Here is a 23,605-nt window from a genome sequence, read left to right as displayed (position 1 = left end):
GCGACCTCGGACGCTCCACTCATAATAAATAAATACAAATAAAGGAGTTGAGAGTAACGAACTACTTTTATATAGTAGATTATTGACACACTTTATTAATACAAAACAAAGTGCTTATTAACAGGCAGAAATCATACAAATAAAACAAGAAGGAAAGATCAAAAGATGGAGACAAACAGGGAACAAAGATAAGACACCTCATGACAAGTGATTTGGAATATTTTCAGTCCTCTAACATGAAGAGATAAGAGAATAAATATTTACAATAAATACATCTGCATTACTTGTTTATACCTCCAATGACAGAAGAAGAATCTAAAACTTTAAAAAGTTCCTACAAAGTGACCTGAGAATCAATCAATCATTGATATCGATTGCTCCGATCGTTGGTAGTTTATAAGGCTGAAGCGAGAACTTCTGTTTTCTAAAATAAAAACCAACCCGTTAAGCAGACGATATTGATTCTGTATAGACTATGAAAATAATCAGAGCTCCTCTGTAATAAACGATGAATCACCTCCTCGGCTCCCAGTTTGAGCTGTAGCTTGTTTATGCTGTTGGTGGATATTCCTGAGTGAGTCTATGTGTACAGGTCATCTGAGGTCGTGACCTCCTCACGGCTCGTCTGAGGTCGTGACCTCCTCACGGGCTCATCAGGTGATCATCCAGAGATAAAGCAGTGAAACAAGACGTCAGCATGTTTTAGAAATAAACCCTTTAATACTCTAGAATCAGAATCATGACATCACACAGAACCAGTTTATTCAGGTTGATCCTGCTTCATGTTTCTAATGATGTGTATCATCTGGTGTCTCCTCCTTCCTGTCCTCCTCTCTCACTGCACGTTGAGGAAGTCCATCGGCCGCTTCAGGAGCAGCGTCACCTCCAGCTCCTCTCTCTCTCTGAAGAACCGGGCCGTGCCCTCCTGGCTGTGGACCGGGTCGGGGAGATGGAGGCCCAGTTTGCTGTCGGGAGGAGGAGCGACAGGTTAAACAGAGCAGGAGAGAAGCTGGATGTGACGGAGGAAGATGACGTCGGGGAGAAGATCAGCTGGTCTGAACCGGCGCCGCTCGGTCGGGAGCGGATCAGAAATGGAAGAGAAACCCTTTCAAAGCATCTCTTACTATTTGGGCGTCCGTAGATCCAGAAAGGTTTCCTTCACATCCAGCAACACGTCTGCTGCTTCGGTGTCGGGGAGTTGGATTCTCACCTGAGATCAGGAGACAAAAACACCTTCATCTCTCATTTAAAAAGAACAAACTTCATCTTTTACTGTTTCATGACATTTTCTAACGGCTTCACTGGAAAGGCACCAGTTATATTAAAATATTAGTTATATTTATAAATATAAACCTTACAGGCAAAACACATGACTTTCACATGTGCCAAAGATCATGTGACCACATGTGATTGTGTTCATGTGAAACGTGTTTTTTTTTTTAAACATTTTCATGGTGTAACGTGTGAAGTTCATGTCGATTGTCCTGTGAACGTTTTCCACATGTTGTCATATGTTGCAACATGTGGAAAACATGTGTCATACATGTAGAAAATACAGGAAATTCATGTTTCTTCTGTGAGGAAACACACTCAAACATCCTGCAGGACTTTCTGTCTCTGATCACATATTGTGTTTCAGTTTGTGTGTAAAAAGTTACCAGAACAGCTTCACAGCAGACGGAGGACGAATTCTTCCTGTTCAGACCCAGAAACACGTCTTCAGTTCCTACAGACTGCTTCCAGAGCAGGTCATACCTACACACACACACACACACACACACACACACACACACACACACACACACACACACACACATATATATATATATATATATATATGTACTATATCTCAGCAAGGAGACTTCTGCCTCAGAGTTTCATCTCATTAATACTTGACATTAATATAAATAATAGTTCCTATTAATAATAGTCCTATTAATAATAGTCCTATTAATAATAGTCCTATTAATAATAATTCATATTAATAATAGTCCTATTAATAATAGTTCCTATTAATACTTCCTATTAATAATAGTTCCTATTAATAATAATTCATATTAATAATAATTCCTATTAATAATAGTCCTATTAATAATCGTTCCTATTAATAATACTTCCTGCTAATATTAATAATACTTCCTATTAATAATAGTCCTATTAATAATAGTTCCTATTAATAATCTTTCCTATTAATAATACTTCCTGTTAATATGAATAATAATTCCTATTAATAATAGTCCTATTAATAATAGTTCCTATTAATAATCGTTCCTATTAATAATACTTCCTTTTAATAATAGCTCCTGTTAATAATACTTCCTATTTATAATACTTCCTATTAATACTTCCTATTAATAATAGTCCTATTAATAATAGTCAAATTAATAATACTTCCTATTAATAATAGTTCCTGTTAATCATAGTTCCTATTAATAACAGTCCTACTGCCTCCTCTGATGTGTCTTACTGAGGTTGAGGGCGCGGGTCGGTCAGGTTGTCGTACTGGCAACCCTCCACCACCTCCTCTTCACTCCAGATGTCCTTGCTGTTCTTCTTCACGTAGGCAGTCGTCACTACACACACACACACACACACACACACACACACACACACACACACACACACACACACACACACACACACACACACACACACACACACACACACACACACACACACACACACACTTACGTAACCTCTGTGTCTTCTTTGAGACGTGGTGCTGCAGACATATGAGCGGTACCTTCGTCTTGGTGTCTCCTGGCTGGAGGACCGATGTGTCCCGGACCCAGCGGACCACCTGCTGTCACATCCTGTTAAAAATCAGATCAGTCACATGAAAAGTAGGAAAATCAAACTAGTTTTAAACCTTTTTTTTCAATGACCGGCTGCATCAGATGTAACAAGAAACTTAAAAAGAATAAAATAATGAAATGAGTCACGTGACCCTGTGTGCATCCTGCTATTGGTTAATAACTGAGAGCAACAAACAACAACAAATACTATATTTGTGACGTCAGGACTGTTTTTTTATGACATCATTGAACATGTTACATATGTTTTATATTTATATTTATATATATTTATCTCAGATAAACCCAGATGGACCAGAGCAGCTCTCACTGTACAGCCTTCCTCCTCCTCCTCCTCCTCCTCCTGCTGCGGGGACAGCAGGGCAGACAGAGCCTGCAGGTTCTGGACGGAAGATACTCCGAGATTCTCCATGCGGAGGACTACAGGTCCACTTCTGACCCGTTTAATAAATCAGAACCGGTCTGAAGGACCTGAACACTAAAATTAGCCGCTACTGCTGCTGCTAACAGGCCTCTGGGCTGTTGACGCTCTCCGTTTCCCTGGAGACAGCCAGGCTTCCAGGTTGCCGTGGTAACCAGTGACGTCGAACAGTGACTAAACTAAACGGGGTGCATGAGCAGCCTGTTTTAAAGCTTACAAGTATATAACCATAAAATTAAACTAATGGAGATGAAATAAATCTTTTCAAAGTCTAAATGAAAGTCATCTGGATAATTAATAATAAATAAATAACATGCATAATAATACATAAATGTGATGAAGAGTCAGTTCAAAGTTACTTTGAGGCTCATTGTGTCGTTGATTCATCCAGACTGTTATTTATTTATTTATGAATGATCGGTCTCATTGAATCATTTCTATAATTCATAATTAATGAGCAGAACTATTAGATCTGATCATTTTTGTATTTAAATCTGAAAACTTTCTGTCGCTGTTAGATGGTAGTAATACATGTAGTTATACACACACACCTCATTACAAAGTGCATTATCTCACTCTTTGACCCAGTTGAACAGCTCGGTCCGGTCCGGTCCAGGTTCATGAACCTGCTGTTTACCCTCCATCTACACGTTAATCCGACCTGTGAGCGCGGCGTCTTTATTCTGACCCTCCTCGGACACCGTAGCGCTGCGTGGCCCGCAGGGATCATGTTGAAGGTGACAGGTGGTGCCATGCCGGGAGCCCTGCGTCTGTGGCCGGTCTCCGTGGTCGCCGCTGCCGGTGACGGGGAGAGCGAGGCCCCGGCCCCGGTGAACCGGGACGACCTGTCCCTGTACGGCGGCCCGCGACCGGAGAGCCGGTATGTGGAGCACGAGGCGGGTCAGCTGGAAGAGAAGGTGGCCGCCGTCAGGAGGACCGTGGAGCCGTACACGGCTTGGTGTCAGGGCGCCTACGACCGGGTCAAACCCAGAATCCGGAGTGCGGTCCGGTTCGGCCGGGACTCCTACACCTACCTGAAGAACCCGCCGAACGACTTCTACCCGCGGGCGGGAGTCATCGGCCTCACCGGGGTGTTGGGACTCTTCCTGGCCAGAGGCTCCCGGATCAAGAGGCTCCTGTACCCGGCGGGCCTGGTGGCCGCCAGCACCGCCCTCTACTACCCGGAGCAGGCGGCGGCCATCGCCCGGTCCGGCGGGGACTCCGTGTACGACTGCGCGGTGCAGAGCTACGCAGCGGTGGAGAAGCTGCTCCACCCTCCGGGGGAGGCTGGGGGGGGCACCGGGTCAGAGCCCAAACCGTGACGGACAGTACCGGACCCTGCAACAGTACCAGACCCAGCACCGGTAGTACCGGACCCTGCAACAGTACCGGACCCAGCACCGGTAGTACCAGACCCTGCAACAGTACCGGACCCTGCAACAGTACCGGACCCTGCACCAGTAGTACCAGACCCTGCAACAGTACTGGACCCAGCACCGGTAGTACCAGACCCTGCAACAGTACCGGACCCAGCACCGGTAGTACCAGACCCTGCAACAGTACCGGACCCAGCACCAGTAGTTCCGGACCCAGCAGCAGCTTCCTCCCTCAGACTGTAGCCGGACTCGTGGTCCGACCCGTGAGCGGCTCATGCCCTCTTTACTCTAAGATCCACGTATCTCAGGCCGGGCAGCGCCGCCCATCTCACCTGAGTGATGAATGTATATTTCTGTAGAGAACTATCAGGGTCTTCTATTAAAACCAGGTGTTCCCACCTTCATCTGTGTCCTCGTTACATCAGACATCTGGAAGTTACTCACCATCAATCATGACTTCAATAACTGCTCATTAACAGTTGAAATGTCTCTTCTTTGAGTTTTATTATAATAAACTGAACCTTCAGATAAAACATTGTTTTATACACCTAACCCCTGATTAACTGTTCATAAAATCCAAAGTGCCACTGAGATGAGATGAGTGTTTAAAACTGGATGATTAATGATGCGTCAGTGAGGATCTGCAGGGAAACCAACCATCAGACTGTTTAAACACCTTTATTCATCTCAGCTGGGGAAAAATAGAAAACTTAAATATGAAGACTGAAGCCTCAGAGCAGAACCAGCTTCTCGTTCAGAGCGATCTGAGCCTGGGTCAGGTTGGACAGGTAGGTCACCATCAGCAGGTCCTGCAAGCAACAACAACACTTTCAGATTACAGCAGTACGAGGTGGGAGAGATCCGAACAACTTCCAGCATCATCGTGTTCTTCTCTGGTTGTTAATTGGCAGACAGCTTTCAGGTGCATTACCGCCACCTTCTGACGGGAGTAACACATTACAACCAGGCGCTAGTGAAAACAGGAAATAAGGAAGAACGATAGTCTCATATACTCATAGAACTATTTTTATATCCCTAACCGCTACGTCAGCTGCTCCACCTTCCTCACATGACGGAGGAGAACCGAGAGGGGCGGAGCCTGCAGAGCTCCGAGCTGAAAGGTGAAAGGTGTCCTGAACTCACGTTGATGTTGGAGTTGAGCATGTTCTCGAAGTCCTCGGCGGAGATGGTGGGCACCTTGTTGACCAGGTCCATCAGGAAGCGGCCGACGCTGTTGTCCGCTGTCACCTTACCGGACTGAGACGGACGGACATCGTTACCTTCAGCCTGGTTACAGCTCCGTGTTCCCGGAGACAGACGGCGGAGGACAACACTCACCAGCACGTCCTCGATGTAAGTCAGCACGGTGGCCAGCATGTCCTGGACCCGGGCTGCGGAGCCGGCCACTTGGGACAGGTCGGAGGTCAGCCCCTTGGTGCGGCTGGGGGTCACGCGTGTCCTCTGCAGCAGGTCCACTGAGACACACGGAGGGACACGACACGCACACGATTAGTCCTCTGAGACGAAACGCGTTCCTGTGACTGCGGACGGTTCTCGTCATCGGTGTCCTTACCGCCGATCCGCTCTGTGTCGTAGTACACGTACTTCACACTCAGAGGGGTGAACATCACTCCTACGGTCCGGCCGGGGACGCCCATCTGAGCACTGAGGAGGACACGCAGAAGACAGTCAGGAGACAGACAGACAGGAGACCGTCAGGAGACAGACATCAGAAAGCAGGAGAGAGACAGGAGACAGACAGACAGGAGACCATCAGAAGACAGACAAGAGACAGACAGACAGGAGACCGTCAGACAGGAGACAGACAGACAGGAGACCGTCAGACAGGAGACAGACAGACAGGAGACCGTCAGACAGGAGAAAGACAGGAGACAGACAGACAGGAGACCGTCAGACAGGAGAAAGACAGGAGACAGACAGACAGGAGACCATCAGAAGACAGACAAGAGACAGACATACAGGATACCGTCAGACAGGAGACAGACAGGAGACCGTCAGAAGACAGACAGGAGACAGACAGGAGACAGTCAGAAGACAGACAGGAGACAGTCAGACGACAGTCAGACAGGAGACAGTCAGGAGAAAGACAGGAGACAGTCAGGAGACCATCAGGAGGACAGACAGGAGACAGACAGGACACCATCAGGAGACAGACAGGAGGACAGTCAGGAGACAGACAGGAGACCATCAGGAGGACAGACAGGAGACCATCAGGAGGACAGACAGGACACCATCAGGAGGACAGTCAGGAGACAGACAGGAGACCATCAGGAGGACAGACAGGACACCATCAGGAGATCGTCAGGAGACAGACAGGAGACCATCAGAAGACAGACAGGAGACCATCAGGAGACAGACAGGAGCATGGACCTGACGTAGGCGCGGATGCTCATCTTGCCGCTCTGCAGGGCGGTGTCGGCGGTCAGGTGGATGGGGTTGGAGGCCTCCCGGCTGTAGTACTCGTGGATCAGCACCGAGTGTTCTGTGATGTCGAAGCCGGTGGCGTACCTGGAGACGGAGACGGAGGACGCCGATGGGGTCAAAGTTCATCGTTTATTTCTACGTATAATCTGTTCGTCAACGTGACTCACCATCCGATGATGACCTCGGTGGGAGACACCCTCTTATGAAGCTCGTACATGTTCTTGGCAAACTCCATGTCCACGGCGACCTGTCGTCACAGAGGACACGTGAGACACCTGAGAGACACCTGAAGACAACTGAACTGAAGACAACGTCTTCTTTCTTAGTTTCTGATTTCAGTCAAACATCCAGTAAAAAGCAGTGAAGTGAGAATCAGACGAATCTTTTCATTCGGTTGGTTTCAGTGATGATGATGATGATGATGATGGAAGCAGGACATTTATTTAGAATCTGTCTTCCAGTCTTTACAGCTGCATGAAGACCCACCTCCACCTGTCCACCATGTTTAATAAAGGTCCTTGAGGACAGAGACACTCACCTCGTCCTCGGACTCGTTGTGAGGAACCGAGAAGCAGTTGGTGACCTCGATGGAGTGTTTATCGATGGAACCTGCCGACATCAGAACATGTTTACCGCTAACAGGAAGCTCCGAGGCTCGTTATATAGTTTATAGTTTATTACATCATAACCGAGGTGAATCCAGATGTTCCGGTTTTAACGCTTCGTGGACCTTTTAACGGCCTCACAGCTGTTAGCAGCCAGCTAACAGCAGCTAACGCTAGCCGGATGCTGCCCAGCACGCGTTAGCAGCCGCAGCTAACTAGCCGTCTGTCCCTCCTGTTCCGGGACGTGTCGGTCCTCCGTCCGGTGGACAGACACGTCCACGTGTCTCTCACCTAACAGTGTTCCTATCACTCGACTCGCTCCCTCATTTCTTCGCTCGTAGGAGTCGCAGATAGAAGCGAGAACGACGGGATGGATTTTCACAACCGGCCCGAACACCGACATCTTGGAAAAGGGTCGTCGTGCTCTCCGGAACACGTGACCGCGAGCAGCGCCGCCTGCCGGCGGGCGGCTGAACTGCACCTTCACGACGACGCTAATTAACATCTGCAATTATTGACAACACAACGTGCGCGTGGCTGTGTAAGCCTCTAATGGCGAAATAGTTCAATTCATCAGTTTTCCGTGAATGATTTTCATTACGTTTGAAGAAGAAAATGTAGACCGTTTAAAAAGGCCTGTTTTTATGTAAATAATCCTGATATATATATTTATTGATCATCACCCTGGAGCCCGAACAGAGGCCTCTCCCTCTGGTTCTCTTCCTCCTCTCTGGACTGCAGATACTGCGGGTCTGGCAGCCAGGGGGGGGGGGGGGAGGTGACCGCCTCCTCCTCCTCCTCCTCCTCCTCTCCGAGGCTCCACACCTGACCGACTGCATCACATGCACAGATGATGATGATGATGATGATGATGATGATGAGCTCTCCGCGCTGCCGGCTCCTCCTGCTGCCTCCATTTAACACATGTTGTTCGGAACCGCCAGCAGTGATCTGTGGACCTGGACGGGTTCTATTCTGTCCTTATCATTATTCCGATCTGAGTTCACGCTGAGCATCGAGGTGCTCTTTGTTTTCCGGGACCTGGTGCTGCGTCGCTGGTGAACACCGGAGATGGGCGGGATTGGACAGAGGCTGCGGACCCCGGTTCGCTCCGGGACCGGATTGTCGGGTTCCTCCTGATCCAACATCTACAAGTGAAGCAGGTACGTTTCATCCTCAGACAGTCCGTTTCTGATCTGTCCATCAGGCGTACTGCGTCATCTCCACCGTCTCCATCAGCCTCCTCGTGCGTCCGTCTGCCAGCGGTCCAAACACGTCCTCAGAACTCGAGCAGGACCAGACTCCATTTTACGGTCCACATTCATGTTTCACTCGAGTCTTACACGGACTTATGTAAGAAATCTCAGCAGCAGGAATACAGCATATATTTAAAATAGCAGCAAGTGCACTTACACAACACACACGCACGCGCACTCGGGCCACACACACACCACCTCAGGATGGCTTATGAAACATGGAGATGCTGAAAGTGGCTGCAACAGACCAGAGCAGCAGGAGGCCTCTGATTGGCTCCTCAGATCAGTCAACATATAAATCAGGAAGTCGGAGAAACAAACAGACCTCCATGTTTCTGAGGAAACTACAGAAACAAACAGGTCGATTTCTAAAAACCTCAGAAGAAATTAAAGCAACAAAAAGGAGGTGGTGTTGTATTCAGAGAATCACCATGACAACAGAACAGCTGATCAATGCAGGATTTCATCTGATCTCTGTCCGTCTTTATTCCAGGCTTCAAGCAAACAAATGGTCCAATCAAAGAGCAGTCTGCCATAGGGACACACACACACACACACACACACACACACACACACACACACACACACACACACACACACACACACACACACACACACACACACACACACACACACACACACACACACACACAGGGGGACCATGGCGCTGGAGAACTCGGTCTTCCCATCCCGTCCGGACTCCCTGTCGCTGCCGGTGGAGGAGAAGGGGGAAGGGGAGGTGGAGGAGGTGGAGGTGGCCACTGAGGCCACCGCCTCCATGGGGGTCTTCAGCCGATCGGAGGAGCTGGGCCACGTCGTCACTACGGAGACGACGCCCTCCCTGCCGACCCCGACCCCGGTGAAGGTCAACAGGTCGTTCCAGGCCAAGCTGGCGGAGCGCGAAGCCAAAGCCAACCAGCCGAGTGGCAAGAAGACGCCGGGTCCGGAGAAGGAGAGAGGGAGGTTCGGCTGGGGTGAGGCACCTCCTTCAGAACATGTTGCTCCTGGTTAACATGTCTCATCCTGCTCCTTCCTCCATCCTCCTCCCTCCCCTCCTACTCCTACTCCTCTCCTCTCCTCTCCTCTCCTCTCCTCTCCTCTCCTCTCCTCTCCTCTCCTCTCCTCTCCTCTCCTCTCCTCTCCTCTCCTCTCCTCTCCTCTCTCCTCTCCTCTCCTCTCCTCTCCTCTCCTCTCCTCTCCTCTCCTCTCCTCCTCCTCTGCTGCAGTCACAGCCATCATTAAACATACTCAGAAATGTGGATGTAATGTTTTCTGTTGGAGGTAAGACAGAAAGACTTCTTCCTCTTTTTCCTCTTCCTCTTCCTCTTCCTCTTCCTCTTCCTCTTCGTCTCAGCCCGGAACCGTCGTAAGCGCCAGCGCTACGTGGAGAAGAACGGCCGCTGCAACGTGCAGCACGGTAACATGCGGGAGACGTACCGCTACCTGACCGACATCTTCACCACGCTGGTGGACCTCAACTGGCGCTGCTCGCTGTTCGTCTTCGTCATGGCCTACGCCGTCACGTGGCTCTTCTTCGGCGCCATCTGGTACCTCATCGCTTACTGCCGGTAAGAGTCTCCGGTCCCGAGACCACCGAGGAGTCGGTGGATCCTCGCCATCACTGAACAGAGAGAGCACATTTAAAAAGAGTCCTTCGACCCAAACGAGCCTGCAGGTCGTTGTTCCGACCCGCCGGAAGGTTCCAGACAGGTAACCGGGTCCGGTTCAACATGCGGACCGGGTAACCGGGTCACATCAAAACCACCTGTTTTAGGGAAAGATCATAGTTTGGGTTAAAGTTCGTGTTTCCGAGGAGGAAAGTCGAGTTTATAAAATCACCTCATTTAGTCGTCAGGTGTGTTTGAAACATGGAGAGAAGCTGAGAGGATGAAGATCAGTTTAATCGCCGTGGTTACGTCTGAATGCTGTTAAATGAAGAGACGGTCCCCCCCCCTCCCCCCCTCCACCACCTCTGTTCCTCCTCTTCCTTCCTAGCGGTGATCTGGACCATCTGGAGGACGAGACGTGGACGCCGTGCGTCAACAACGTGAACAGCTTCATCTCGGCCTTCCTGTTCTCCATCGAGACGGAGACCACCATCGGCTACGGCCACCGCGTCATCACCGACCAGTGTCCGGTGGGCACCATGCTGCTGCTGCTGCAGGCCATCCTGGGCTCCATGGTCAACGCCTTCATGGTGAGAGCAACTGTTCATGGGAGTCTGGATTCTTCTACATCATCTTAGCTGTGGCTGCAGATCTGAGTCTCACACTTGGAAATGAACATTTTTAAACCTGTTCAGCACATCAGGAAACCAGATCTTTGTTTAAAGTCACCAAACAAGTCTGTCGGCAAAACTTTATTATTATTATTAGTCGCCTCCTGCAGTAACACCGACCAGGAGGAGATGATGAACCATGTTAATATGTCATTGTGATGTGTTTCCTCCTCCTCCTCCTCCTCCTCTCCTCTCCTCTCCTCCTCTCCTCTCCTCCTCTCCTCTCCTCCTCCTCTTGTCCTCTCCTCCTCTCCTCCTCCTCCTCCTCCTCCTCCAGGTCGGCTGCATGTTCGTGAAGATCTCTCAGCCCAACAAGCGAGCTGAGACGTTGGTGTTCTCCAAACACGCCGTCATCTCTCGGAGAGACGACACGTTGTGTTTGATGTTCCGAGTCGGCGACCTGCGCAGCTCGCACATCGTTGGGGCGAACATGAGGGCCAAGCTCATCAAGTCCAAGCAGACGCAGGAGGGTAAAGATAACAAAGATAACCACCTGCTAACAAAGATAACCACCTGCTAACAAAGATAACCACCTGCTAACAAAGATAACCACCTGCTAACAAAGATAACAACCTGCTACAGTCTGATTCTGGTGGACGAGTCTCTGAACTTTTTGATCGACTGCTCCTCCTCCTGAATGATTGACAGCTGTCTCCTGAAACTAAATGCAGCAGCGGATCCTTTCTGAGACACTAGAATCCGTAATGTTATATCTCAGAGCAGATGTTTTATTTACCTGCTGTTAGATGTGAGCTGCTCACCTGTTCTACCGCCCCCTGCAGGTGAGTTCATCCCTCTGGACCAGACGGACATCAGCGTGGGCTTCGAGACGGGCGACGACCGTCTCTTCCTCGTCTCACCGCTGGTGATCTCTCACGAGGTCGACGCCCACTCGCCGTTCTGGGACATGTCGCAGGCGCAGCTGGAGAAGGAGGACTTTGAGATCGTGGTGATCCTGGAGGGGATGGTGGAGGCCACCGGTGAGACACTCATTATTTACAAAGTGAGGTCATAAATTCACAGATAAAATGTGACTTAAAAACAACATTTCATGTGCAAACACCAGGAAACATGCAGGTCTGCTGCGTTACTCTGGAGATAGAGCAAAATAAATGTTTATTGAGCTGAAGAGAATTCAGTTTGAAAATGTATAAATGTGTAGACTCGGCAAATATCACCGTTAACAATATCTAAAGGTTTTATGGGATTTCTCGTAGAAGTTTCCGAGTTAAAATTGCAAACGATGTAATAAAATCGAAGAAGTTAACGGCAGCAGACTGCAGGAGGAACAAGGAGGGATCTGAAGCTGCAGCGTGTTTCTGACTGTAGATCTGATTTGATTTGATTTGATTTTATACACTTTATTAATCCCCGAGGGGAAATTTCTTCACTACAGCAGGGGGGCTCTCAGGGGGGGCTCTCAGGGGGGAGCTGCTGCAGCAGGCTGCCACTAGCGCAGCGCCAGGTAACCTGACCTGAGGTGCATGTTTTTGGATGGATCTGGACGTAACGTGAGCTTTCATCTCAGCTCTCCATAAATCATCTCTTAATCTTATTTCTGAATCTATCGGCTCTCTGCAGCTTTTTAAACAAAACTTTCAGAGGTTTGGATTTACAGAACGTCCTCGCTATGTTGACGCTGCTGGACTCGAACCAGCAACCAGCTCGCGGTCCTCCAGGAAGGATGAGCTGGGTTCTCCTCGTCTGTCAGATCCTTTCAGGGAGGATGATTTTAAACTTTTTGCTTTGGCCTCCAAACATGGAGAGTTGAATACGTCAGGTGTGGAGCTGTGACTCCTCCCACTCCTGGTGGCTCCAGCTGGTCGGTTGAGGTGTGTTCTGGGTTCTGACGGAGGTGGTGTGTTCCAGGGATGACGTGCCAGGCGAGGAGCTCCTACCTGGCCGAGGAGGTTCTGTGGGGCCACAGGTTCAGTCCCATGATGTCGCTGGCCGAGGGCTTCTTCGACGTGGACTACGGAGCCTTTCACCACACCTTCGAGGTAACGTCGGGGGAGGGGACAGAAAGACGAGCGCTGCAGAAGTTTGTGTTTAAAATGTGCATTAAAAAGCGTAGACATGAGTTCAAAGGTCGCAGGTTTGATAAGTCTGAGAATCGTTCATCTGAAGAGTGAACATGGAGAACATCTCCCTCTGTTGCTCCTGTCTGCACCTCCATGTGGGACCAACGCTGAGCTCTCACTCTCTCCTGGGGTTGTTGAAAGGCATGCTGGGAAATGTAGGAATTCCAACTGCAGGATTTATTCCATGTTTATTTTTGCGGGGACGAGATTGAGAACAGATTCTACGGCCGGCGTTCGATGCTCCACATACATGACCTGATGTCCCCCCCTCCCCCCTCCCACCCAGGTGGACACGCCCTCCGTCTCAGCACGGGAGCTGTCATTGGCTGCAGCCAGGCTGGACGCCCACCTCTACTGGTCCATCTCCAGCCGCCTGGACGAGGAGCCCACGCTGGCCAACCAGGCGGCCGAGCCGCCCGACGGCGGCAGAGGGGAGGAGCCTACCTTCATCGTCGGGGAGATGACTGACATCCAGGAGCAATCCGGACCGGGCGAGCTGAACGGCAGCGTCGCCACGGACCAGTCCGAGTCAGAGGCCTAGAGAATGTTTACCGAGGCCCCGTTCACACCCGGCGGTACCGAGGTGATCCGATCACAGGTGGGAGGAGTCACGGAGATCCGATCTGCTCACACCATGTTCATTCAGCCGCGAACGCGTCCTGGACCGGCAGAACTATAAAAAACACCTGACGCCGGTTTCACCAGAACCTCCTCTTGGTTCCAATTTTTTTTATTTCTGACAAACATCACCGACGTGATCGGGTCGAGTCTAAGTTTTCAGATCGGATCGCCCAGGGGAACACTACTTTCAGGTGTGAACAGATCGGATCACCCGGGGGAACACTACTTCCAGGTGTGAACAGATCGGATCACCCGGGGGAACGTTACTTCCAGGTGTGAACAGATCGGATCACCCGGGGGAACGTTACTTCCAGGTGTGAACAGATCGGATCACCCGGGGAACGTTACTTCCAGGTGTGAACAGATCGGATCACCCGGGGGAACGTTACTTCCAGGTGTGAACAGATCGGATCACCCCGGGGAACGTTACTTCCAGGTGTGAACAGATCGGATCACCCCGGGGGAACGTTACTTCCAGGTGTGAACAGATCGGATCACCCCGGGGAACGTTACTTCCAGGTGTGAACAGATCGGATCACCCCGGGGGAACGTTACTTCCAGGTGTGAACAGATCGGATCACCCCGGGGGAACGTTACTTCCAGGTGTGAACAGATCGGATCACCCCGGGGAACGTTACTTCCAGGTGTGAACAGATCGGATCACCCCGGGGGAACGTTACTTCCAGGTGTGAACAGATCGGATCACCCCGGGGAACGTTACTTCCAGGTGTGAACAGATCGGATCACCCCGGGGGAACGTTACTTCCAGGTGTGATCGGGCCGAAGCCCTTCAGTATATCTCCTCCACATCACAGTTACTGTTGCAGACGGTTCCTCTCCACACAAGCCAGTCCAGTAGGCTCAGCTCTGCAGTAAACAGAAAGCCATATCTTCTGTTACCGCGACAGAGTTTATTTCTTGATATTCCGTCTTTTATTTGTTTGTCCGTCTTCGTTCAGGTGTGCTGTGTGTGCGTGCTATATCGATTTGTAGTGTTAGCTCCGATCACCTTTGCCTATATCTACATTTAAATGACAATACTATGCTTTGGGCCGGTCGGCGCCGCGCTGAGGACCGAGGCACAACGACACGGCGGTTTACCTGCTGTTAGTGTATAGATGCTTTATTTTCACCTGAAGAGGAAGAGGAGCAGCCGTCGCCTCATAGTTATTTAGATGTAAAGATTAACTGTCCGTCAGTCACGGAGGGAGAACAGCAGCTGCTCTGCAACAAACGTCATCCGGAGACGAACCGTGATGGAGAATAACGTCCAGAACCGTTAACGTAGAGACAGTTCGTGGCTTCGTCTCATGCAGTGTGTCAGTTGTCTGTCTTCTGTCTTCTGTCTCCTGGTCAAGTAGAAATTTAAAGCACAACAGTGTCCTGCTGCATTTAGCCCAAACTCCTGCTTCTGTTGCTGTGGGGACATGTGGAGACATGTGGAGACATGTGTCGATACATGTGGAGACGTAATGATACATGTGGCCATTTATACTGGAAGTTTTTCATATTTAATAGAACACATGGATTAGAATTAATAAACTACAGTATATTCCAGCACCCGTCTGAGGCTGTGTTGTTCTGAGGAGAAACGGTTACACAACAGTTACACACCCCAGAGTTACACACCAGAGTTACACACCAGAGTTACACCCCAGAGTTACACACACCAGAGTTACACACACCAGAGTTACACACACCAGAGTTACACACACCAGAGTTACACACCAGAGTTACACACACCAGAGTTACACACCAGAGTTACACACACCAGAGTTACACACACCAGAGTTACACACACCAGAGTTACACACCAGAGTTACACACACCAGAGTTACACACACCAGAGTTACACACCAGAGTTACACACACCAGAGTTACACACCCCAGAGTTACACACACCAGAGTTACACACACCAGAGTTACACACCAGAGTTACACACACCAGAGTTACACACACCAGAGTTACACACACCAGAGTTACACACCAGAGTTACACACACCAGAGTTACACACACCAGAGTTACACACCCCAGAGTTACACACACCAGAGTTACACACACCAGAGTTACACACACCAGAGTTACACACACCAGAGTTACACACACCAGAGTTACACACCCCAGAGTTACACACCAGAGTTACACACCACACACACCAGAGTTACACACACACACACCAGTTACACACACACCAGAGTTACACACACCATAGTTACACACACCAGAGTTACACACACCATAGTTACACACACCATAGTTACACACACCAGAGTTACACACACCCAGAGTTACACACACCAGAGTTACACACACACCAGAGTTACACACACCAGAGTTACACACACACACCAGAGTTACACACACAGAGTTACACACACCAGAGTTACACACACCAGAGTTACACACACCAGAGTTACACACACCAGAGTTACACACACCAGAGTTACACACACCAGAGTTACACACACAGAGTTACACACACCAGAGTTACACACACCAGAGTTACACACACCAGAGTTACACACACCAGAGTTACACATAACCAGAGTTACACACACCAGAGTTACACACCCCAGAGTTACACACCCCAGAGTTACACACCAGAGTTACACACACCAGAGTTACACACACCAGAGTTACACACACCAGAGTTACACACCAGAGTTACACACACCACACACACCAGAGTTACACACACACACCCCAGAGAGTTACACACACCAGAGTTACACACACCAGAGTTACACACACCACCAGAGTTACACACACCAGAGTTACACACACCAGAGTTACACACACCAGAGTTACACACACCAGAGTTACACACACCCAGAGTTACACACACCCAGAGTTACACACACCAGAGTTACACATAACCAGAGTTACACACACCAGAGTTACACATAACCAGAGTTACACATAACCAGAGTTACACACACCAGAGTTACACACACCAGTTACAACTCAATTTCTAAAAAAGTTTACACGCTAAATAAAATATAAATTAAACCAGAATGCGATGATTTGCAAATCACATAAATCCATATTTAATTAAAAATAGACAAGAGACAACATATTAAATGTTGAAATGGAGAAATTGTATTATCTTATTAAAAATATCTGTTCATTTTGAATTTGATGTCAGCAACATGTCTCCAAAAAGTCAGGATCAACAAACGACAAAAAAAACACCTGGTGTAACATCTCAACTAATGAGGTTACCATGGCAACAGCTCAGTCACATGATTAGGTATAAAAGATGATTTCAGAGATGATGGAGTCTCTCAGCAGTGAAGATGGGGAGAGGTTCACCACTCTGAAAGACTGTGTTGGAAAATAGTTCAACAATCTAAGAATAATGTTCCTCAACGTAAAACTACAAAGAATTAGTGGATTTCATCGTCTACGGTTCATAATATCATTAAAAGATTCAGAGAATCTGGAGAAATCTCTGAACACAAGGGACAAGGCTGGAAACCAATATTGGATGGTGGTGATCTTCGGGCCCTCAGGCAGCACTGCATTAAAAACACACTATTCTGGAGTGGAAATCACTGCATGGGCTCAGGAACACTTGTGAAAACCATCGTCTGTGAACACAGTTCATCGCTGCGTCCACAAATGATGTTAAAACTCTTCAGACAATTCATTCGGTATGAAGTGATGTAATTTCTTCCACCACATCTTTAAAATACGTTTACAGTCAATCGTTGATTAATAAGTTCTAATTTATGTGCCGGTCCATCTGAAACTTTTCGTCTGTCTGCGGTGAAGCCTCACGGTTGGAGGCGTCTCCTCAGACGTTCAGCGCTGCCGGTAGAAGTCAGCATATTGAGTTACTAGGCAGAATCTCAGCTTCTTGAAAAAAGGAAAAGAAACATCTTTCTGGGTTTTGGCTGCTAGGTGGCGGTAAAGATCCCACACAGCCTCCTGTAGCCAGTCACACAGCCGTATTGGCGTGTAATGAGATGGGGTCCCGTCTCAGCTGTCTCCTAGGCAACCGGGGCTGGGGACAGGGAGAGGGCAGAGTGTGTGTGTGTGTGTGTGTGTGTGTGTGTGTGTGTGTGTGTGTGTGTGTGTGTGTGTGTGTGTGTGTGTGTGTGTGTGTGTGTGTGTGTGTGTGTGTGTGTTAATGTGTGTTTGAACCGGGCCTTCACAGCTGATAGGGGGATTTTATGAGGGCTGCTGTGACGTTAGTTTGATGTTTGTTAAGAGCAGACGGAGATGATGCTCGGCAGCGACCTGCAGCTGGAGGACAGCAAACGACCTTGACATTGAAAACTAGTCCTGAAGGTCATCCACTGGTTTCCACTTTAAAAAATAAAACTAAGTTGAAAATCACACAGAATACAAGTTTATTGTCTGAGAGAGGACAGTCTGGAGCATCGGTGTGTTTCAGGAGTTTAAAACTCCAAACTATAAACGTGATGCTCATCGCCGGGATCAGACGGCTCTGTTTTTAGACTAAAAGGCGAAGTGCAGGTTTAATAGTTTCCAGTGATTTTCTGTTCGCCCCACCGTTGAACCCCATGTGCCACTTTTGGAGCTCTAATTCTGATTTTAATGAGAGGCTGTTTTGCATGATCCCCGCTGAGCCCAAATCAATGTTCCTCCTGATGGAAGAAAGCGATGACGGTCGGCTGCCAGTCGAGCAGACGAAAAGAGGAGGAGACAGAAGTTTAGAAAATAACGAAACATTATTTACATTACATTTCATTTATCTGACGCTTTTATCCAAAGTGACTTACAATAAGGTCATTTCAACCATGAGGGTATCTACGATACAATGAACAACGGTTTCTACATCAGACAGAAGTTGAAGGAAAAGGAAACGTGTGAAGGTGTTTTCTGAACGTGATCTTCCAGTGAAACTACGTCTGAAGGTTCCACACATTAACGTGTAGAAGCTGAAGCTCTCATCGGATCCGTAGTGATGATCATTACAGGTCGGCGCTAGTTTGAAGCCGCTTTCATCAATATTTTCATCTCAACACCAGATCAGAGGACGCTGGTCAACGTGGACGGTGTCTCAGGTGATCATCAGTACACAACAAAGTTAACAACTACCGGCTCTCTGGATCAACATCACCGAGTTCCTCACGTTAACGTGACCGCTGGTACCTGAACATCTGTGATGTCATTATGGTCCTGAAACTGGAGCAGAGAAACATCAGACTTTATATCAAACTCTGTAAACGGTCAACAGAGACGCTCGAAATCTTCAGAAAGTCTCCGGCAATGAAGCGACGAGCCGGAGAGGTGTTCTGATGACATCACGTTTCAAGAGGGGGCGGAGCTTCACCGTCCAAGACCGAAGAAGGTGCATCAGGTCAGGAGACACCAGCTGGGTTTTCAGAGTCAGGCTGTCAACACCGAGTTCTGCTGGACCTTCTGAGGGGAACATTCACTGGGAACCACCTGAACTATGTCACCATAGCAACAGGCTTCTCCAACACTACGCTCACAGCGCCCTGAAAACAACCACAACAACACAATCGTCACCTGGCGGATTTGTCTCCTTGCGACTTCTTTCCTTTTCCTCACATGCCGTTCCTGCTGAAGGGTTGCTGGTTCGACTCCATCTGAAATTACTGTTCCAGACTGATGACTTTTCCTGCTGCTTTAAATCGTTTATATCCACGATTGTTTCCTTCCTGCTCTGAAGCCACCGACCTTCATCACGCCTCAGAACACTTTGATGGGGAACACGTGCAGCAACACCTCGTCAAGGTGGAACGACTTCAATCCAAAGTGAGACTCACATCCTGCCAACAGCTGATCTCAGTGGAAGATCCACGAGGTGCCAGAACCTCAGACATCAGCGTTTACACTCAGTTCACCTCCACATACAGGAGGAGGCCTTTACAGTCAGTCAGACACCTGGAGACCAGAACCAAGACAGAACCGGGCTGCTAGAGGAGGAGTGGACCAGCAGACCGGCAGGCAGCAGTTCTGTCCTGGTTCTGGTCTTCAGGTAGCTCTGAGACGGAGGATGGAGTTTTCATTTTGTCACATGACCCGATTCTCCATCAGCTACAAATGAAGAGAATTCAGACAAGTCTGGGTCCAGAGGAGGTCCAGAGGAGTCCCAGAGGAGGTCCAGAGGAGGTCTAGTCCTGGAAGAGGTCCAGAGGAGTCCCAGAGGAGGTCCAGAGGAGGTCTAGTCCTGGAACAGGTCCAGTGGAGGTCCAGAGGATGTTCAGACGTCCAGAAGAGGTTCAGAGGTCCAGAGGAGGTCCAGAGGAGGTTCAGAGGTCCAGAAGTCCAGAGGAGGTCCAGAGGAGGTCTAGAGGAGGTTCAGACATCCAGAGGAGGTCTAGAGGTCAAGAGGAGATCCAGAGGTCCACAGAAGGTCCAGAGGAGGTCTAGAGGAGGTTCAGAGGTCCAGAGGAGGTCCAGAGGAGGTTTACTGGTCCAGAAGATGTCCAGAGGAAGTCTAGAGTAGGTCTGGAGGAGGTCCAGAGGTCCAGAATATGTCCAGAGGAGGTATAGAGGAGGTTCAGAGGAGGTTCAGAGGTCCAGAAGAGGTCCAGAGGTGGTCCAGAGGAGGTTCAGAAGAGATCCAGAGGAGGTCCAAAGGGGGTCCAGAGGTGTAGAGGAGGTTCAGAGGTTTAGAGGAGGTCCAGAGGTCCAGAAGAGGTCCAGAGGAGGACCAGAGGTCTAAAGGAGGTTCACAGGTCCAAAAGAGGTCCAGAGGTCCAGAAGAGGTTCAGAGGAGGTCCAGAGGTCCAGAAGAGGTCCAGAGGAGGTCCAAACGGGGTCCAGAGGTGTGGGGAAGGTTCAGAGGTTTAGAGGAGGTTCAGAGGTCCAAAAGAGGTTCAGAGGTCTAGAGGAGGTTCAGAGGTCCAAAAGAGGTCCGGAGGTCCAGAGGAGGTCCAGAGGTTCAGAGGAGGTCTACATCTCCAAAGTTACCAGCCTGCATACAATACACAGATGTTCTGTTTGCCGGCCGGTTTATTAGCTGATCAGGTGTATCGATCTCACTTCACTATGTTTGAGATGAAAACAGTTTTTTACAGAGAAAGATTTTTGGTTTAATTTAGAAATTGTTCCATTTGTGTGTTTCTTCGGTTGATATTTATTTATTAATACATACAGAGAAGTTCTGATGTTCCAGTGAACACCTGGAGAGGTAACAGGCAGCAGCATGAGCTGAAGGGGCTCAATCAACCGGATCAACTGAAATATTCATGTCCTGCTTCTGACATCACATGGGATTAAACACGAGGAGGCGGAGCCTCCGGGAGGAATGGGACGGTTCAATGGGAGGAAGTGTTGATCGCTGTGAAATCATCTCAACAGATGTCAGAAATACGTCAACAAGAAGTCTACGAGTTCATCCAACAAGCAGGAAGTCTCTTTCTAACTATTATCTATAATTCAAAGATATCAAACAAAGTTATTATTTATATTATTTTGTTTGAATGACAGCAGGACACTGAGATAAAAATATGTCTGCTGCAGTTCATGCTGGATGCAGGTTGAACATATGGATTCAGTTTCTTCACTGAAGAACAACAGCTGCATCCTCTCCCTGTATTTTCCAGCTTCATATTTATGACAGTAGGTCATGCAGAGGTCAACACTAATCATGTGAAGGTCATTGAAAGGAATAGAGGTCAAACTGAACTTTTAAAGGACATTGACGCACAGTGACGAGTCATCAAGATCACAGAGGGTCCGACGCTCACTGCCATCCTGCACGTCTCCAACATATCAGGGAGATACTGGAGGTTCTTACTGCCATCAGCTGATAGAGCAGCAGACATGCGACAGATGTGTTTAAAGGTCCTCACCTTTTAACAGTGTTTGAAAGGTGTTTTAAGGGTGTTTTAAAGGTGTTTTAAGGGTGTTTTAAAGGTCCTTGTGTTTTAAGGGTGTTTTAAAGGTGCGTTCCTCGTGTTTTAAAGGTGTTCTAAGGGTGTTTTAAAGGTCCTCCTGTTTTAAAGGTGTTTTAAGGGTGTTTTAAAGGTCCTCGTGTTTTAAAGGTGTTTTAAGGGTGTTTTAAAGGTCCTTGTGTTTTAAGGGTGTTTTAAAGGTGCGTTCCTCGTGTTTTAAAGGTGTTCTAAGGGTGTTTTAAAGGTCCTCCTGTTTTAAAGGTGTTTTAAGGATGTTTTAAAGGTCCTCGTTTTTAAAGGTGTTTTAAGGGTGTTTTAAAGGTCCTTGTGTTTTAAGGGTGTTTTAAAGGTGCGTTCCTCGTGTTTTAAAGGTGTTCTAAGGGTGTTTTAAAGGTCCTCCTGTTTTAAAGGTGTTTTAAGGGTGTTTTAAAGGTCCTCGTGTTTTAAAGGTGTTTTAAGGGTGTTTTAAAGGTCCTTGTGTTTTAAGGGTGTTTTAAAGGTGCGTTCCTCGTGTTTTAAAGGTGTTCTAAGGGTGTTTTAAAGGTCCTCGTGTTTTAAAGGTGTTTTAAGGGTGTTTTAAAGGTCCTCGTGTTTTAAAAGTGTTTTAAAGGTATTTTAAAGGTCCTCGTGTCTTAAGGGTGTTTTAAAGGTCCTTGTGTTTTAACGGTGTTTTAAATGTGCGTTCCTCGTGGTTTAAAGGTGTTTTAAAGGTCCTCGTGTTTTAAAGGTGTTTTAAAGGTGTTTTAAGGGTGTTTTAAAGGTCCTCGTTTTTTAAAGGTGTTTTACAGGTCCTCGTGTTTTAAGGGTGTTTTAAAGGTGCGTTCCTCATGTTTTAAAGGTGTTCTAAGGGTGTTTTAAAGGTCCTCGTGTTTTAAAGGTGTTTTACAGGTGTTTTAAAGGTCCTCGTGTTTTAAAGGTGTTTTACAGGTGTTTTACAGTTCCTTGTGTTTTAAAGGTGTTTTAAAGGTCCTCGTGTTTTAACGGTGTTTTAAAGGTGCGTTCCTCGTGGTTTAAAGGTGTTTTAAAGGTCCTCGTGTTTTAACGGTGTTTTAAAGGTGCGTTCCTCATGGTTTAAAGGTGTTTTAAAGGTCCTCGTGTTTTAACAGTGTTTTAAAGGTGCGTTCCTTGTGGTTTAAAGGTGTTTTAAAGGTCCTCGTGTTTTAAAGGTATTTTAAAGGTCCTCGTGTTTTAAAAGTGTTTTAAAGGTCCCCGTGTTTTAAAAGTGTTTTATGGGTGTTTTAACGGTCCTTGTGTTTTAAGGGTGTTTTAAAGGTGCGTTCCTCGTGTTTTAAAGGTGTTTTAAGGGTGTTTTAAAGGTCCTCGTGTTTTAAAGGTGTTTTAAAGGTCCTCGTGTCTTATGGGTGTTTTAAAGGTCCTTGTGTTTTAAATGTGCGTTCCTCGTGGTTTAAAGGTGTTTTAAAGGTCCTTGTGTTTTAAAGGTGTTTTAAAGGTCCTCGTGTTTTAAAGGTGTTTTAAGGGTGTTTTAAAGGTCCTTGTGTTTTAAGGGTGTTTTAAAGGTGCGTTCCTCGTGTTTTAAAGGTGTTCTAAGGGTGTTTTAAAGGTCCTCGTGTTTTAAAGGTGTTTTAAGGGTGTTTTAAAGGTCCTCGTGTTTTAAAGGTGTTTTAAAGGTGTTTTAAAGGTCCTCGTGTTTTAACGGTGTTTTAAAGGTGCGTTCCTCGTGGTTTAACGGTGTTTTATAGGTCCTCGTGTTTGAACGGTGTTTTAAAGGTGCGTTCCTCGTGGTTTAAAGGTGTTTTAAAGGTCCTCGTGTTTTAACGGTGTTTTAAAGATGCGTTCCTTGTGGTTTAAAGGTGTTTTAAAGGTCCTCGTGTTTTAACAGTGTTTTAAAGGTGCGTTCCTTGTGGTTTA

The 23,605-nt window shown here is 47.9% G+C and overlaps 4 protein-coding genes across 4 annotated transcripts; 2 read left to right on the top strand and 2 right to left on the bottom strand.

Moving 5' to 3' along the window:
* Positions 1-697: 697 nt before the first annotated feature.
* dnaaf6 (dynein axonemal assembly factor 6) lies at positions 698-3,495 on the bottom strand. Its single transcript, XM_069708898.1, has 6 exons — positions 3,124-3,495; positions 2,744-2,813; positions 2,468-2,573; positions 1,659-1,755; positions 1,125-1,210; positions 698-965 (listed from the first exon to the last, which is right to left on the bottom strand). The coding sequence occupies exons 1-6, from the start codon at positions 3,223-3,225 to the stop codon at positions 836-838; spliced, it is 591 nt and encodes a 196-aa protein (XP_069564999.1). The 5' UTR covers positions 3,226-3,495; the 3' UTR covers positions 698-835.
* A 324-nt stretch (positions 3,496-3,819) lies between these two features.
* LOC138626902 (MICOS complex subunit MIC26-like) lies at positions 3,820-5,008 on the top strand. The gene has a single exon (XM_069708893.1). The coding sequence runs from the start codon at positions 3,855-3,857 to the stop codon at positions 4,554-4,556; it is 702 nt and encodes a 233-aa protein (XP_069564994.1). The 5' UTR covers positions 3,820-3,854; the 3' UTR covers positions 4,557-5,008.
* A 264-nt stretch (positions 5,009-5,272) lies between these two features.
* eif3f (eukaryotic translation initiation factor 3, subunit F) lies at positions 5,273-8,086 on the bottom strand. Its single transcript, XM_069708891.1, has 8 exons — positions 7,952-8,086; positions 7,594-7,664; positions 7,223-7,302; positions 7,002-7,139; positions 6,184-6,275; positions 5,949-6,085; positions 5,754-5,867; positions 5,273-5,419 (listed from the first exon to the last, which is right to left on the bottom strand). Exons 1-8 carry the CDS (start codon positions 8,061-8,063, stop codon positions 5,342-5,344), a joined length of 822 nt encoding a protein of 273 aa, XP_069564992.1. The 5' UTR covers positions 8,064-8,086; the 3' UTR covers positions 5,273-5,341.
* Positions 8,087-8,368: 282 nt separating this feature from the next.
* On the top strand, positions 8,369-15,453 carry kcnj9 (potassium inwardly rectifying channel subfamily J member 9). Its single transcript, XM_069708889.1, has 9 exons — positions 8,369-8,823; positions 9,410-9,890; positions 10,271-10,484; positions 10,912-11,113; positions 11,472-11,664; positions 11,977-12,174; positions 13,064-13,194; positions 13,562-14,128; positions 14,666-15,453. Exons 2-8 carry the CDS (start codon positions 9,578-9,580, stop codon positions 13,814-13,816), a joined length of 1,506 nt encoding a protein of 501 aa, XP_069564990.1. The 5' UTR covers positions 8,369-8,823; positions 9,410-9,577; the 3' UTR covers positions 13,817-14,128; positions 14,666-15,453.
* Positions 15,454-23,605: the final 8,152 nt, after the last annotated feature.

This window comes from Brachyistius frenatus, unplaced genomic scaffold, assembly GCF_029030835.1.
Source record: "Brachyistius frenatus isolate BFR_SWC_R1_liver_20210118 unplaced genomic scaffold, ASM2903083v1 Contig_79, whole genome shotgun sequence".
NCBI lineage: Eukaryota > Metazoa > Chordata > Actinopteri > Embiotocidae > Brachyistius > Brachyistius frenatus.
The sequence above is the reverse complement of the archived record's forward strand: the minus strand, read 5'-3'. Positions and strand labels throughout refer to the sequence as shown.